This window comes from Antedon mediterranea, chromosome 1 (assembly GCF_964355755.1).
Source record: "Antedon mediterranea chromosome 1, ecAntMedi1.1, whole genome shotgun sequence".
NCBI lineage: Eukaryota > Metazoa > Echinodermata > Crinoidea > Comatulida > Antedonidae > Antedon > Antedon mediterranea.
This window is the reverse complement of record NC_092670.1, coordinates 75823-94263: the sequence shown is the minus strand read 5'-3', so window position 1 is coordinate 94263 and position 18441 is coordinate 75823. Positions and strand designations below refer to the sequence as shown.

General features: G+C 34.5%; 2 protein-coding genes across 2 annotated transcripts; one reads left to right on the top strand and one right to left on the bottom strand.

The window, feature by feature from the left end:
• Positions 1-2209: 2209 nt before the first annotated feature.
• On the top strand, positions 2210-4408 carry LOC140051586 (uncharacterized). The gene is made up of 4 exons (XM_072096848.1): positions 2210-2615; positions 2937-3088; positions 3740-3876; positions 4012-4408. Exons 1-4 carry the CDS (start codon positions 2404-2406, stop codon positions 4159-4161), a joined length of 651 nt encoding a protein of 216 aa, XP_071952949.1. The 5' UTR covers positions 2210-2403; the 3' UTR covers positions 4162-4408.
• Positions 4409-4431: 23 nt separating this feature from the next.
• LOC140051577 (cytochrome b-c1 complex subunit 2, mitochondrial-like) lies at positions 4432-14245 on the bottom strand. Its single transcript, XM_072096835.1, has 11 exons — positions 14082-14245; positions 10677-10898; positions 10436-10557; positions 10085-10209; positions 9511-9666; positions 9004-9093; positions 8697-8902; positions 8399-8479; positions 6833-6909; positions 5981-6134; positions 4432-5044 (listed from the first exon to the last, which is right to left on the bottom strand). Exons 1-11 carry the CDS (start codon positions 14139-14141, stop codon positions 4958-4960), a joined length of 1380 nt encoding a protein of 459 aa, XP_071952936.1. The 5' UTR covers positions 14142-14245; the 3' UTR covers positions 4432-4957.
• Between the last annotated feature and the right edge of the window lie 4196 nt (positions 14246-18441).

Below are 18441 nucleotides of genomic sequence, written 5' to 3'. Positions count from 1 at the left end.
AACCCATGACAATTTTTGCCCACTTAAGCTTGGTTCCCAGTAGAACGTAACGCAAGGACGTAAACGCAACGCAAGCGTTTTAACCAATGACAAGAGATGTTATAGACAGTTAGCAATCACAAGCGAATAAGCCATCGCTTGTGATTGGTCAATTCACTTGCGTTGCGTTACGTCCTTGCGTTGCGTCGCTAGTGGGAACCACGCTTTATATATATATATAAACTTTATTTAGACACGAGACTGATGTGCAGTACAACTCGTTCAATCAATATTGATTGTTTTTACACAAGTTCGTGATACTGTATTACAAAACAAAAAAAATCAACACCATATAAATACAACAGAAACGAAAAAAATTGAAATTGAAAAGAAACAAAATTACAGCAGAATCCCCTTCATCTGACACCTCTATTTAGGGTACACCATACCGGTACTTCCTGTGTAAACGGAAACCCTTATCGAAGTGTAGAATTCATGGGGATTCAACTGTAATACATAATAAGTCTTTTGGATTTCATTTACCTTAAAATAATAGTGATAAAACACACATTTTACATAGTATTTAGCCATTTTAAAAGTTGGATGTAGATCGTAGATTACCATACCATTATGTTTTACAATGCATTTTTCAGATACGTTTTAAACAACTTAACTGAATTTGGAAGGGTATCAACATTGAGACTATTCCATATAATTGCTCCACGATAAGACAGACTTCGTTTTTTAAAATCGGTTTTTGGCTTTGGGATGAATAGATGTGTATCACTGTGCCTTAGACTATAATTTATATCATTGAATGTAAATACATTATTTAGGTAAGGTGGGGCATTATCTGTCAAAACCTTATATATAACCATACAACATTCATATCTATCTTGATAAAATAAAGGTGACCAATTAATTTGCCTTAGTGCCTCACTACTAGGTGTGTCCCATGTTAGACCACACACGATTCGAGCTGTTCTGTTTTGTATAGTTTGAACTCTTTTCATTAGAGTTTGACTACTATTTCCCCAAATTATGTTACAATAGCTCAAGTAAGGTATTACAATAGAGTTTGCAATATGTTTTAATATGTTTTGTGGAAAATAATAGCTACATCGTCTAAGCATACCCAATCCATTTAGAGCTTTACCTCGAATGTATTCAATCTGATTTTTCCATGATAAATGTTCGTCTATTATGATACCGAGGTGTTTGCAATATCGAACGCGTGGTACAACATCGTTATCTATATTAACTGATCTATTTTTTTCTTTGGTGGTTGCCAATCGGTTTGTCGATCCGATCAACATGAACTCGGATTTAGAGACATTTAGACTCAATTTATTATTTTTTAGCCAATCGTCGATTTGTATAAGTTCTTCATTTATACTTTGGTATATTTCATTTTCATTTTTTGAAGAACAATAAATTATAGTATCGTCAGCATACATACTTATTTTACATTTGTTTACAACTTTCGATAGGTCATTTATATATAAGAGGAAAGCAAGTGGGCCCACGATTGACCCCTGAGGCACTCCACATTGGATGTGTGTATAGTCAGACAATGTATTATTTACATTTGTGAATTGCTTTCGCTCAGACAGATAGCTCTCGAACCATTTTAAAACATATTTACTTAAACCATAAAGTCTCAATTTGCTTAATAGTATGTTATGGTTTACCGTATCAAAGGCCTTTTTAAAATCTAGTAAACAGATTCCGACCAGCTTACCCTCGTCTATTGCACTATACCAGTCTTCCGTCACTTTTGTAAGTGCAGTAGATGTTGAGTATGATGGTCGAAAACCTGATTGATTTATACATAACAGATTATTATTATTCAAAAAAGCATAAAGTTGATTAAAAACGACTCGTTCAATTATTTTTGAAAGTATAGGTAGGACGGAAATGGGACGATAATTATTAGGGTTAGTTTTTTCACCATTCTTAAAAATTGGCGTGACCTTTGCTATTTTCCACGTATTTGGGAATTTACAAAGCCACTGGTGGCGCACATGCCACGTATGCGCAACTCAATTAGCGAGCGGACCAAGCGCGATATGTAGACAATTTAACAAAATATGAGGCGGAAATTATATTAGACTAATTGATAAAATAGCTAATATGTTTTTTTCTTTCTATATTTATGCAAATGAGTCTCCGGATGGTAGTTTGTACATGTGTGGCTTCTCATTAATCAATTAAACGGCGCTGACTCAGATGTGAGCATATGTGGGCCGGCCCTGGTCATGTACACGTATACATTGTGCACATTATCAGATGTGATTCTGGCCACCTGCTTGAACGAGATAAGAACCCGCTGCCTCCGAATAAAAGCTTCAATCTCTCATCTCTGTAGGCCTACTAGTACTACAACGTGCCTCCGTCATAAAACCGCTGAGCCGAGTGATTATCATGGTTTTTAAAAAAAGTGTGTTCCTTTTCCTTCTGTTTACTTTTTACTCATGTTACTCTTCACAAACAACAGGGTCGATTAAAATCCCCGACGAATTAAAGATCGAGGTGACGTTCAAACCAGATGATTGTAAGAAAACAGCGAGTCATGGGGACATGGTGCTTATTCATTACACAGGACGGTTAGAGGACGGGACAGTATTTGAAACCAGGTAAGTATAATCCACACACAATATTATTTTATTCGGGACATAAATTCTAAGTGTAATGAATATGGTATATGGCCTACAATGCCTCGGTTCTTCTTTTTCTTTCGATTTTATTTTATTTTATTATCATTCATTCAAAACCACCAACAACGATAATTACCGCTATTCTACCGTTACAGGTTTGAAACATAAAACAATACAACAAACAGGTAACACTTAGATTTGATCAAATTAGTAAATATTCTTTGTTTTTGACATTAACAGCACAACTTATAAGATATACGATGTATTTCTGATTAAATTTGAATGTATTCTATCCTCTAGTCGGGTAAATGAAGACTCTGAACCAATCGAGTTTCCGCTTGGTTTGCAAGAAGTAGTGAAAGGTTGGGATTACGGGATGGTAGACATGTGTACTGGTGAAAAACGAAGATTAACAGTACCATCGAGTCTTGCTTATGGTGAACAAGGAAAAGGTGCGTTCTATATTAGATCCGCCGACATCATGCAAAAACACAAAGCAGTCCTATAATATATAGGCCTATTCCTGCAATTTACGTCCGATAAGATGGGATTTGCACATTCTTCTCATCTCATCGACAGTAGGCCTATATACACATTATTATGTATCTCGTGCCCGTTCACCCTTGTTGGTGCTAAGAAGGAGGTGTTATCTTTGCATAGCCTCCTAAACCTGGTTGCAATTCGGTGCATGACGCTTTATCGTGGGATTTCACAACAAAGCTACGTCTGGCAGGTTTAAGTGACTAGATAAATAAACGTAAACAGATAATGTTATTTCAAATAGATTGATGGATAACAACCCACGAGACTGTCGCATCAATTAAAAAGAAAGCGAAAAAATAAACCTTAATTAGTAGGCTACAACTATTGGAGGACCAAACTTAAAGCCTTGGCTTAATGCGTCCTCCTCACACAATTGTATTTATTAATTTATGTTCTGTATTATTATATTGTATTTTGTATTGTGTGAAACAATAAACTTGAAAAACTTGAACTATCCACGTTAGCCCAATCTGCTACAATTGCGTCTATGTGCATAACACACCGTACGAATTATAATAAATATTGTATTGTAACCACCGATTTTAAATATTTCTTTTAAGACGGCAAGGTAGCACCGGGAGCAACCGTAATATTTGATGTGGAGATGATTGAGTTCAAACCTAACTGGCGACATGGGATGCCAAATACATTCAGAATGATCGATGCAAACAACGACAAGGTTATATCATTTAAAGAAGTAAGTAGTTGCATACAACCCATCTAGTTAAATTTAAGAATTTCTTTAAAATGTACAATATGATCTAAAGATACAACGGCAGCTTATAAATGAAATCGAGCCTTAATAGTAGCTATATTCACGTCCTTTCAATAGATGTCCGCTTTCATCATGTCCGAGGGTATATTTACTGATGAGGAATTAAACCAGAAGATGACGAAAGAAGCTTTAGAAAGAGATGACAGGGACGGTAATGGAGAGGTATCATGGGAGGAATTCAGTGGACCAAAACACGACGAATTGTAACAACAGACATTCTCATTATATTAATAGTGAATATTAAGTGAAACGCCATGCAAATGTACCCACATAATTTGGTATTATTAAATGATTTCTTTAAATTGTTTCCTATTCTTCAATGAGGGCCAAATAACATTGCGTTTTTCTTTGTGACATACACACACTTGATAAATAACCAATGAATAATAAAATCAACATAGGAAATGACTGGCTGTGTTACATTTTTATAGACTGTTGCTCAAAGCATAACATTAAAAATACAGCATATGGCACAAATCAGCTGACATTTACATGCATTTATTGTAAGATAGAAAACTAAATGTAAAAATAACAAATTCTATTCATAAATTTTATCCTTTTATTCTTTTATTACCAACAAGAACCAAACAGCAACTCTACTAATTAAATGACTGCATTATATACTTTTATGATTGTTACCAACAAGAACAAAAGAAACTTGTTAGATAAAATCTCACATGTTATTTCTGAATTAATATGTACGATGTTTAAAGGAACACAAAAAAGACATCACACTATGGTAAGCTGTAGGGGTCAAAATAGTAGTTTCAACACAATCCTGAGTTACAAGCAATAACAGGGGTAAATATATATATGATCTGTGTTGTTATAAATTGTATAGTGATTGTGGTCTATAATAGTTCATCCAAATATGGTGTGTTATTGCGGTCTATAATAGTTCATCCAAATATGGTGTGTTATTGTGGTCTATAATAGTTCATCCAAATATGGTGTGTTATTGTGGTCTATAATAGTTCATCCAAATATGGTGTGTTATTGTGGTCTATAATAGTTCATCCAAATATGGTGTATTTCCTAAATCACCATTAACAGCCATCACAGGTTTACTGTTGAAAACTTTCTTTGCTACCTGTTAAAAAAAAACATAGTTTTTAATAATTACTATTAAAAAAATAAAGCCACTGCTGTTGCTATCACTAGCACATTACTTGTTTCATACACATACCAATTATGTTGCCCTCCTTAACCCAGTTTAATAATAAATCCTATACCATGTAATATAGATGAGAGTCTAATAGCCACTGCTGTTGCTATCACTAGCATATTAATTGTTTAATACACATACCAATTATGCTGCCCTCCTTAAACCAGTTTAATAATAAATCCTATACCATGTAATATAGATGAGTGTCTAATAGCCACTGCTGTTGCTATCACTAGCATATTACTTGTTTAATACACATACCAATTATGTTGCCCTCCTTAACCCCAGTTTAATAATAAATCCTATACCATGTAATATAGATGAGTGTGTCTAATAGCCACTGCTGTTGCTATCACTAGCATATTACTTGTTTCATACACATACCAATTATGTTGCCCTCCTTAAACCAGTTTAATAATAAATCCTATACCATGTAATATAGATGAGAGTCTAATAGCCACTGCTGTTGCTATCACTAGCATATTAATTGTTTAATACACATACCAATTATGCTGCCCTCCTTAACCCCAGTTTTATAATAAATCCTATACCATGTAATATAGATGAGAGTCTAATAGCCACTGCTGTTGCTATCACTAGCATATTACTTGTTTAATACACATACCAATTATGTTGCCCTCCCTAACCCAGTTTAATAATAAATCCTATACCATGTAATATAGATGAGTGTGTCTAATAGCCACTGCTGTTGCTATCACTAGCATATTACTTGTTTCATACACATACCAATTATGTTGCCCTCCTTAACCCAGTTTTATAATAAATCCTATACCATGTAATATAGATGAGAGTCTAATAGCTTCAAACATGTAGATCTCACAAAACGTGAATACAACTTACATTAACTGCATCCTGTGGTTTTAAGTTATCTATCTTAGCAAGTACACTTTCAATTGGTTGGTATGCTCCAGTACTTAAGCTTTGTACTGCTACAGACTCCAATAAACTCTCCTGATCCTCACACTTCATTAACAAAGAAGATTTTAACTGATTTCTAAAGAAATTTAAGGAAAACATTAAGTAGAATAAAATAAGCAGAATACATAACTGGTATTGTCATGATAAAGTAGTGACAGCAGTTTTTAACAAATATTACTCCAGGAGGAAAACATACACATACTACCATAACAAATTAATATAACATACACATACTACCATAACAAATTAATATAACATATACATACTACCATAACAAATTAATATAACATACACATACTACCATAACAAATTAATATAACATACACATACTACCATAACAAATTAATATAACATACACATACTACCATAACAAATTAATATAACATACACATACTACCATAACAAATTAATATAACATACACATACTACCATAACAAATTAATATAACATACACATACTACCATAACAAATTAATATAACATACACATACTACCATAACAAATTAATATAACATACACATACTACCATAACAAATTAATATAACATACACATACTACCATAACAAATTAATATAACATACACATACTACCATAACAAATTAATATAACATACACGTAGTATAAATAAATAAAACATAACATAATACAACAATCAAAAATCTTTAATGTACCACATTCTCCTTCAAATGGGTTTCCTCATCATAACTGTTTATAAGTCAATTGATTGATTGATTGATTGATTGATAGAACCATTTTGTAACTGTTTTCAACTTACTTTGCTCTCTTGAAGTCGTTCTCATCAATATTGCCTTTTGTTAACCCACCAAACTGTCCCATTGTTGCTTTCAACACCTGTCAAGAATTATGAAGTGTATTCTTACTATCTGATTAGTTCATTTTGTATCTTATGTAGGGTAAAGTTCTAATTACCGTATTTCCTTTGGTCCCCTAGAACACAAATAGCCTTGTGGTGTTGGACTATACTCACAGAGACCTATACCTATACAGCCAAACCAAAAGTCAATACTGGGACTACTTTGGAATATTAAATCAGACATACAGTAGAGGGTGGGATTATACCTGAGGATATACTGTAATTGTTCTATTGCACTTTAGCATTTTTAGATTTTTGTTTAACTTGAGGCTGCTAAACCAACATGAATGTCTATAGCAGAAATATGAGCACTGTCTTTCTTTTACGCCCGTATTCTTAAACCGGACTTTAGTCGTAGTTCGAGCTAAAACTTTAAAAATGACGTCATTTTAATTCATAAACCGAACTTCAACTAAATCGCCGACTAATTCAGGCCAACCTCGACTAAATCGAGACGAATTTTGATCGATTTTTTTAGTCCTGGAGGGGGCAGGCTAAATGGTCGACTAAATGGTTTTTAAACCATGTTTATGAAAAACGTAACAGTCATTGAGTTGTTATATTGGCCAGATATTGAAGAATGAAATATCTATTTTTATACTAGCTTAATTAAATATACATTGGTATAAGTTATAATAATGAAAATCATCTTTATTTGACAACCGTATACAAATTACATTATTTTCTTCGCGCAAGTCCGACTTGAACTACATGACGCCATAGTGACAATGGCAGATGCGGAAATTCACCACGCGATGAAATGTTTAGGGGGCCTAGCGCTTTCTTGTCACGCTATGAAGTGCGTGGTTCGTCGCGATCATACTTTGTTGGGGGCCTAGAAAATATAAAAGTTACCGTACCGCCATGGTTCCTGAATATATTTTGAATATTTTGTTTGTTGTTAATCAAAAGTACTTCACTGTTAAATTGATACTGATCTTGTTCTAATAATTAACGATTAAAATTATTTTTCATGTATATAGTCCTGATGCGTAAAAAGTGTTGTAAGAAAATGGAAAGTGATATCAATGCACAAAATTTGGTCTGCTTCTCAAATACTCTCTTGTCATTGGCCAATGTATAGCCTTTGTCACCCAGACGTGTGCAACTCGACTAAAAGCTCGACTTCATTAAGTCGAACTGCAAACTTCGACTACTTCGATTTTGAATCGAATTTGAATAGCTCGAACTACGACTTTTTCAAGTCGAACTTCGAACTACGACTAAAGTCCGGTTTAAGAATACGGGCGTTAGTCTAGTCTTGACATCGATGGGAGCTGATTAATAAAAGTTTATTTTTGAATCTGTAGGTGTGTTGTAATGAATGTTTTGACTAACCATTCATTCATCAAAAGTTTGTCCTCTACCTTGTCAAAATCTTTCAAGATATTCTCCTAATTCAATCAACATATAAAACATTAGTCATTTGTATAATATACAATAACAATTGAAATGAAACATGCTTACAGATTCCATTTCACTGGCATGCCCAAGTACATAGAATCCAAATAAACCAGTGTCAGCATAGCTCATGTTCACACAGCTGGCCTGAAAAAACAAATACACATTTTAATGTATAATACTATACAGCATGAATTGTATGGTAATCCACACACTAAATATCTACCATTGAGTAACCATCATCAAAATTGTTACTAAATATTCATATTAAACGTCTCTTTGCTATTACCTTTGAAAACACTTGTGCTTGGAAATGTCATTACTACCACCTTTGAAAACATTTAGAATGTCACCTTACACTTACATGAAATGGAGATTGTGTAACTTTAGCCGCAGCTTGATTTAGCTTGGATGTGGCCATGTGTGATCCCCATTTAATAGAAGGTTGAGGTCCTAATAAATACTGCATGACTGAGAGTGTAAGTACATCCTCACTGTGGATTCCAGCTCCTTGTACAGCCAAAGCAGCATGCACTAAGCTGTTGTTATTCTGTACTCTGCTCTCAGTACCTGTCAACAAAATTGTTTATGTCACTTATATTTGTCTATGTTGTTTCCCCTTGAAACATTTGTAAAAAGTTATAATAATAAAAATAATGAAATCAACTCACCACCATAGTATTTTGATACAGTATTAACTTTACATCCTTGGTTGACAGACAACTTTTCACCCATAGCCTTAAGTGTATCATGATCAACCCCTAAAAAATAAATCAATTACTTATCAATGTACATATAATGTAAGCATTATCAAATGTTAAGATGAATGTCTTGACAATTATAGGAGTATAGCATTACAATTTTTTGAATTGTCCATGTCAATCAATTCTCCATGCCAAAGATGTTCTTACACATTAACATAATGTTGTATGTAAAATGTATTAATTCAATTAATATGTATGTCCAACATTTTATGTTGCATTTTCTTTTGTTGTTCACTTTTTCTTACAATTCTCAATGTTGATATTGGTTACTTACTTCCATTCTTTACATTTACTTGTATTGTAGGAACAATTATATTTATCTTTGTGGTTCTTACCAGCCAAGCCTGTTAGTGGTAATGACTTGTTGTTGGTCTGATTTGAAATAAATAAATAAGATGAAAGGAGTAACTTTACCAAGTCCTACAAGAGCCATATTCTCAGCAGTAAATTGAGTGTCCACAAATTCTTTGAGTAGATCTGGTGTGAATTCATTTAGCATGTATTTTGGGCAGAACAAAGAATTTCCAAGATTGCCTCTAAAAGCTGTGCCATGAAGTTTCTCCATCACATCTAAGAAAAAGTTAAAAAATAAATATTAAGTTTCTGGCTAGGGCAGGCAGAGTTCTTTCACAAAGGTCTGCTTTAGTGCTGTCAACTATGCCAATGTAAATTTGTAATCCAGTATATATTCTGCTTTTATGATCAAATAATTAGCAAAAGTAATAATTTGTGAAATTTACTATAACACATTATACATCAAAACTAGAAGAAGGAATAAGTTCTTTTAACACATAACAATCAATACCTAATTTGACAATTTGACTTTCATTCTTCTACAAATAATTAAGATTAAGTTCATTGTCATTTGTAAACAACAATGAAATAGTAACGGCTCAAAGAACAATATGAATAATGAACCACATTCTATATAAGGGCTAGTTTTGTCAATTGAGCTGCATAACAATATAATAAATACATTCTTTCATACCAATTTGAGGGTTTACTTCAGCTAGGGCCAAATCAAGGTCTACTCTGTATTTACTGTCGTTGACCTCCCACCTTCTGAACTCTTGACCTCCAGCAATGCTTGTTAAATAGTTTACAGCTACATCTCTATACATATCAATAACATCATTAATAAAAAACAGCAGGAAGGAAAATATCAATTTTAGTATGTTTCTGAATAGAATTTAGGGAGCTCCTACTCTATTAGTATTAATGTCCTTAAATTAATGCAAAGAAAAGTCACAAATTTCATAGAAAACTTTTTGTCTGGCTCAACTTAGAACAAGCATTAGTTACGGACATACAATACTAGAAATGAGAAAAACCAACGTACACATTGTCACGTAAGCATTTGATAGAGTATAGTAGATGATCACGAGTTGTTGTTGCTTCAAGCGTTGCTCCAATAGCCTCGAGGCCTCTTGTGATACTGAATGTACTTGCACCTGTACATGTCTGAGAGAAGAAGAAACACTAAATAAAATAAAACTAAGCAAATTATACGTAAAAAGAAATTGCAGAATAAGCAGAATGAATTTGTAATGTATACCTAGCTTTTTTTATGGTATACCTACCAGATTAGCAAATGCTCTTAAACAGTGAGAAGAACCTAGATTTTTAGTGCTTTCATATCTGGAGCCAGCATTGACTATGACTGCAACTCTGCTAATTGGTGAATAGTTTTCAAGTGAGGCAATGGTAAGTCCACTGGTTAGTTTTGATACTTGGGCATCTTGGGCTGGTAGAGGGATCCGGTCTGTTTGAGCTGTTGCAGCTTGAGCCGATTGAAAACGTTTCTGTTATACAAAAAAAAGAATAAAGCTATCGTATCACGATCATCGATATGGTCAGTGCATGTGCTTGGTATGGTACCGTAGCCTATTATTAGGCCCTCTACGCTAGGCCTAGGATACTAGCCTAGGCCGACTTTTTGGACAGTGCATTGTTGATACCTTGTTTTGCAGCATAATCGACTGCATCATGCAGCCAGTGTTGTGTAAAAAAAAAGAGTTAGCCTAGCCTAGCCCTAGGCCAGCTATTAATTATATCTAGCCCTAGTCTAGGTCTAGCTAGCTGTATTTTGTAGTAATAGTAGCCTTAGCCTAGCTAGGCATACTACTACTCTAGGATAGGCCTAGTAGTAGTCTAGGCCCTAGCCTAGATAAGTATATACTGTAGGCTAGGGCCTAGTATGCATGATATATGATATAGAATACGCCGTGGTTAGGATTCCGGCACCGGAACTCAACTGCCCATTGTTGTAACAGATTCCGACAGAAACTTTCCACTGAGAACTAAAACCTAAAACTAAAAAAAAACATCCCTCTAGGCAATGGTGGGTAAAGATGATGATGAATAAAGACGATGGTCAATAAAATACAATTTTTTGAATTAAAAAAAAAAATTAAAAAATTGATCGAGAATTGAACCTAGGCCTACAATGACCAGCAAAACCTCTAGCCGCAGTACCACACCACTAAAGCCATCCAACCAGTCGGAAAAATTGGTGTTGAACTGTGTACATGATGTTATAAAAATGTGCATGAATGATCGATTTTCAATTGAACAATAAATTGCGTTCATTCTGCCGGAATCCTAACCACTTCGTATAGAATAGGCCTAGGCCTAGCTAGGCTAGGAGTAGGCCTAGGCCCTCTTAGCCCGGGCCTGGTAGAGGCGGGAGGCTGGCCTCAGGACAGGGCTAGCCTACTAGAGTAACTAATTAGGCTAGGGGCATAGGCTAGTTAATTAATTCAAATATAGCCTAGGCTAGGCCCTAGTAGTAGGCCCTTCTTGGGCCAAGTGGGGCCTACTACTAGCCTAGTACTAGGCCTAGGCTAGTACTAGCTAGGCCGGGATCCAGTCAAGTCGCCCCATCGCAAAGTCGCCCCATACAAAGTCGCCCAATACAAAGTCGCCCCATCGCAAAGTCGCCCCAAAACAAAGTCGCCCAGGCACAGTCGCCCCATCGCAAAGTCGCCCAATTACAAAGTCGCCCCATCGCAAAGTCGCCCAATCGCAAAGTCGACCACGGTTTTATTTCGGTATGATAATGAAGCGCCGCCGTAGTAGTACGCTGTTTCATATCGGTTGCGTTTGATATCGATTGCGTTTGTTACTTTGGTCGCGCTAAATGTCGTATAGGCCTACATTACAATGTTTATCCTATTATATACATAAAATTTTTATTTTACAGGTTTTAATGGAGTGATGTGCTTTTTAAAAATCATTAAAAAAATAGTCCCTTGTTTGAAAGTTCTAAAAAGATTATCCCTGATTTATAGTTTCGAAAATGTTAAATTAGTTACCAGAGCCACAATTACGAATCTTTCTTCAACCTACGCCTGGATACCAGCTCATTTTTTAGGATAATATAATAAATGTATAAACGTGTAGGCCTTCGTATAGATTTGTAAGACAATGAGTTGTAAAACAGTGTTGTAAGACAATGAGTGTTATAGGCTACTTATTGATCATTTTGCATTTATTGACAAGTTATGTGTCTTACTTTTATAATGACTTTTCAAAATGAAGGGGAAAAAAAGGATTTCATCGCCGATATGATTGTTTTACATGCAGGTATTTTAGTAAAATTTAAAACGCTACATTTTGACCATGGAAAAACCATCGTACAGTATCGTGTGCGTGTTTTTTAAAAAGGGGAATCCCCGACGGTCAGCAGAAAGACGTAGCAGCTGTGAGGAAACAGATACCAGAAGGCGCAGCTCCGATTGGTTTCAGAGAATGTTTCAGATAGCGAGTCGCCTTTTATTAACAGCACAATGATCATTTTACTGAAGAAATTCTTTTCAACCCTTTTGGTTTTAGAACATTCTAATTAACATGCCTAATAAATATCCTCATATCGGGTGTATATTTAATTTTAAATTAAACAAGACAGTGAAGAGGCACGGAATAATACGTACGACGAATACACACACGCACGTCATTTACGACATATAGTGGTGATATGATGCAATTTTATAATTGATATAATGATGGGATTGCCTTTCCAGGCTTACAATCAATGTCCATTGTATGTAATACTATGTATAATAATAGTAAACTGAATGTTTATAAATAAATTGTTTTACGTAATTTGTTGCATATAAAATAAAAGACACAGACGCAGTCTACGTTTCCTATAAAATATTTCACATTTAAATAATTATGTACTGTCAAATGACATTATGCTGGATAATACTATAATCTTAAACTATGTTTACAAATTGTCATTTTTTTAAGGCACACATCTTTCCCATCATACTGACCTGTAAAATAAAAACAAAAATCAATTATTAATATAGGCCTAATAATAACAATAAATATTCATCGACCAAAGTAAAAATAATCTAGATCGTATAACATCATTTTATCGCGACCAAAATTAAACGCGACCGATTTCGAACGCGACTGATATCATTGTAAAACTCCGGCGGGGTTTCCCCATCTTCAGAATGGTGCGTTGTAGTGCGACAACGGCGGAGTAATTACGGGGTTTCCCTCTGCTGGTAAGCTATAGCACGTTAGTGCGACCGCTGAGTGATTAGTCGGGGTTTCCACTCTGATGATGGGGGTGCGTGCCGATCGTGTGACCTGAGACTACATGGCGGGGCTTCCCCTTTTATGCCTACACGTTCCGTGTTATTTTGTGTATCATTGCGACATTTTACGCACTTGTAAACTATTTTTTAACGTTTTGGGCGACTTTGTGATGGGGCGACTTTGCGATGGGGCGACTTTGCGATGGGGCGACTTTGCGATGGGGCGACTGTGTCGGGGCGACTTTGTTTTGGGGCGACTTTGCGATGGGGCGACTGTGTAAGGGGCGACTTTGTATGGGGCGACTTTGCGATGGGGCGACTTGACTAGCATCCGCTAGGCCTACCCTCTAACTAAGGCTATTTAGTATAGGCCTAGGCCTAGGCTAGCTAGGAGATAGGCCTATTAGCCTGGCTAGGAGGCTACCTAGAATTTACCGGTATGTTTCTTGATATAGGCCTAGGCCTATACACTAAACAGGACCGTGACAACATCATCTTGTTTCGAAAAGAAACAAATTTGCCGGTGCGGTGGTGAGAGAGGAGAACAACAGCAGCTACCTACGTACTACCAAAGATTGCTTTGGTACTACCTAGGAAAGAAAATGGCCGGCGATGTGAAGTCCCCGGATGCAGGTATATAAAATATACCAAATTGGCTAGTTGAGAATTCTCAACTATTACCGCAGTGCGCCTGTACTACGAAGCCTACCGGTATAATGAAATAGGCTGATTTCCTTGTTAACTTAAGGAGTCATTTAATTACTGAATTATGATTGGTAGTAAAGGAAATTTACTGGAATCCTATTGGATGGTAAGGACCATGTCCATCCCATTGCAGTAATAAAGTTGAGCCACCTGCGACCATTACAATGTCTTACCATGCTAATGTAGGAGTGGGGAAATGTTATGCTTACTACTGTTTCTTTTAATAATTTAGTACAATTAATAAGAATAAAGAATACACTTAACAATAGGCCTATACAACAAATAACATTAATGTACGATGTAGTTTAACACTGTTCTCAACTATAGTCATTTTGGTATACTTGAGCACATTGATAAAGAATAGGATAAACTTAACAATATACAACAAATAACATTAATGTACGATCCCGTTTAACACTGTTCTCAACTATAGCCATTTTGGTGTACTTGAGCACAGTGATAAAGAATAGGATAAACTTAACAATATACAACAAATAACATTAATGTATGATCCCGTTTAACACTGTTCTCGACTATAGTCATTTTGGTATACTTGAGCACAGTGATCAAGAATAGGATAAACTTAATAATATACAACAAATAACATTAATGTATGATCCCGTTTAACACTGTTCTCAACTATAGTCATTTTGGTATACTTGAGCACAGTGATAAAGAATAGGATAAACTTAACAATATACAACAAATAGCATTAATGTACGATCCCGTTTAACACTGTTCTCAACTATAGTCATTTTGGTATACTTGAGCACAGTGATAAAGAATAGGATAAACTTAACAAACAATATACAACAAATAACATTAATGTATGATCCCGTTTAACACTGTTCTTGACTTAGTCATTTTGGTATACTTGAGCACATTGATAAAGAATATGATAAACTTAACAATATACAACAAATAACATTAATGTATGATCCCGTTTAACACTGTTCTCGACTATAGTCATTTTGGTATACTTGAGCACAGTGATAAAGAATAGGATAAACTTAATAATATACAACAAATAACATTAATGTATGATCCCGTTTAACACTGTTCTCAACTATAGTCATTTTGGTATACTTGAGCACAGTGATAAAGAATAGGATAAACTTAACAATATACAACAAATAACATTAATGTACGATCCCGTTTAACACTGTTCTCGACTATAGTCATTTTGGTATACTTGAGCACAGTGATAAAGAATAGGATAAACTTAACAATAAAACAAATAGTATTAATGTACGATCCCGTTTAACACTGTTCTCAACTATAGTCATTTTGGTATACTTGAGCACAGTGATAAAGAATAGGACAAACTTAATAATATACAACAAATAACATTAATGTACGATCCAGTTTAACACTGTTCTCGACTATAGTCATTTTGGTATACTTGAGCACAGTGATAAAGAATAGGATAAACTTAATAATATACAACAAAGAACATTAATGTATGATCCCGTTTAACACTGTTCTCAACTATAGTCATTTTGGTATACTTGAGCACAGTGATAAAGAATAGGATAAACTTAATAATATACAACAAATAACATTAATGTACGATCCAGTTTAACACTGTTCTCGACTATAGTCATTTTGGTATACTTGAGCACAGTGATAAAGAATAGGATAAACTTAACAATATACAACAAAAAACAGTAATGTACGATCCAGTTTAACACTGTTCTCAACTATAGTCATTTTGGTATACTTGAGCACAGTGATAAAGAATAGGATAAACTTAACAATATACAACAAATAGCATTAATGTACGATCCAGTTTAGCACTGTTCTCAACTATAGTCATTTTGGTATACTTGAGCACAGTGATAAAGAATAGGATAAACTTAACAATATACAACAAAAAACAGTAATGTACGATCCAGTTTAACACTGTTCTCAACTATAGTCATTTTGGTATACTTGAGCACAGTGATAAAGAATAGGATAAACTTAACAATATACAACAAAAAACATTAATGTACGATCCAGTTTAACACTGTTCTCAACTATAGTCATTTTGGTATACTTGAGAATCGTTATAAAGAATAGGATAAACTTAACAATATACAACAAAAAACATTAATGTACGATCCAGTTTAACACTGTTCTCGACTATAGTCATTTTGGTATACTGGAGCACAGTGATAAAGAATAGGATAAACTTAATAATATACAACAAATAACATTAATGTACGATCCAGTTTAACACTGTTCTCGACTATAGTCATTTTGGTATACTTGAGCACAGTGATAAAGAATAGGATAAACTTAACAATATACAACAAATAACATTAATGTACGATCCAGTTTAACACTGTTCTCAACTATAGTCATTTTGGTATACTTGAGAACAGTTATAAAGAATAGGATAAACTTAACAATATACAACAAAAAACATTAATGTACGATCCCGTTTAACACTGTTCTCAACTATAGTCATTTTGGTATTGAGCACAGTGATAAAGAATAGGATAAACTTAATAATATACAACAAATATTATAACATTAATGTACGATCCAGTTTACCACTGTTCTCAACTATAAGTCATTTTGGTATACTTGAGCACAGTGATACTGTAAAGAATAGGATAAACTTAACAATATACAACAAATAGCATTAATGTACGATCCAGTTTAACACTGTTCTCAACTATAGTCATTTTGGTATACTTGAGCACAGTGATAAAGAATAGGATAAACTTAACAATATACAACAAAAAGCATTAATGTACGATCCAGTTTAACACTGTTCTCAACTATAGTCAATTTGGTATACTTGAACACAGTGATAAAGAATAGGATAAACTTAACAATATACAACAAAAAACATTAATGTACGATCCAGTTTAACACTGTTCTCAACTATAGTCATTTTGGTATACTTGAGAACAGTTATAAAGAATAGGATAAACTTAACAATATACAACAAAAAACATTAATGTACGATCCAGTTTAACACTGTTCTCAACTGTAGTCATTTTGGTATACTTGAGCACAGTAATAAAGAATAGGATAAACTTAATAATATACAACAAATAACATTAATGTACGATCCAGTTTACCACTGTTCTCAAATATAGTCATTTTGGTATACTTGAGCACAGTGATAAAGAATAGGATAAACTTAACAATACCACAAAAAACATTAATGTACGATCCCGTTTACCACTGTTCTCAACTATAGTCATTTTGGTATACTTGAGCACAATATACAACAAATAACATTAATGTACACGATTCTGTTTAACACTGTTCTCAACTATAGTCATTTTCATATACTTGAGCACAGTGATAATATGAAAAACATAATAACACTAAAATATTTGTAGATGAATATGACGTGGACACGTACATATATTGATTAGTATATTGATATAAATCGACTTTTAAAAGTCAAATTAACACTAATATTTGTAGATGAATATGACTTGGACACGATTTACATATATTGATTAGTATATTGAAATAAATCGACTTTTAAAAGTCAAATTAACACTAATATTTGTAGATGAATATGACTTGGACACGATTTACATGTTGATGAGTATATTGATATAAATCGACTTTTAAAAGTGAAATAACACTAATATTTGTAGATGAATATGACGTGGACACGTACGGTACATAATGTTGATGAGTATATTGATATAAATCGACTTTTAAAAGTGAAATAACACTATTGATTGTAGATGAATATGACGTGGACAAGTACATTTATTGATGAGTATATTGATATAAATCGACTTTTAAAAGTGAAATAACACTATTAGTGTACACTATTGGGTTCTAGGACACCTACCCCCTAGACAGTTACCCCCCGGATGTTTACCACCCGGACAACTACCCCCTTAGGACAACTACCCCCCGGACAACTACCCCCCGGACAACTACCCCTTTAGGACAACTACCCCCTTAGGATAACAACCCCCCGGACAACTACCCCCCGGACAACCACCCCCTTAGGACAACTACCCCCTTAGGACAACTACCCCCCGGTCAACTACCCCCCGGTCAACTACCCCCCGGTCAACTAGCCCCCCCCCCAACCCCCAATCTAAAAGTAGACAAATATATAGGA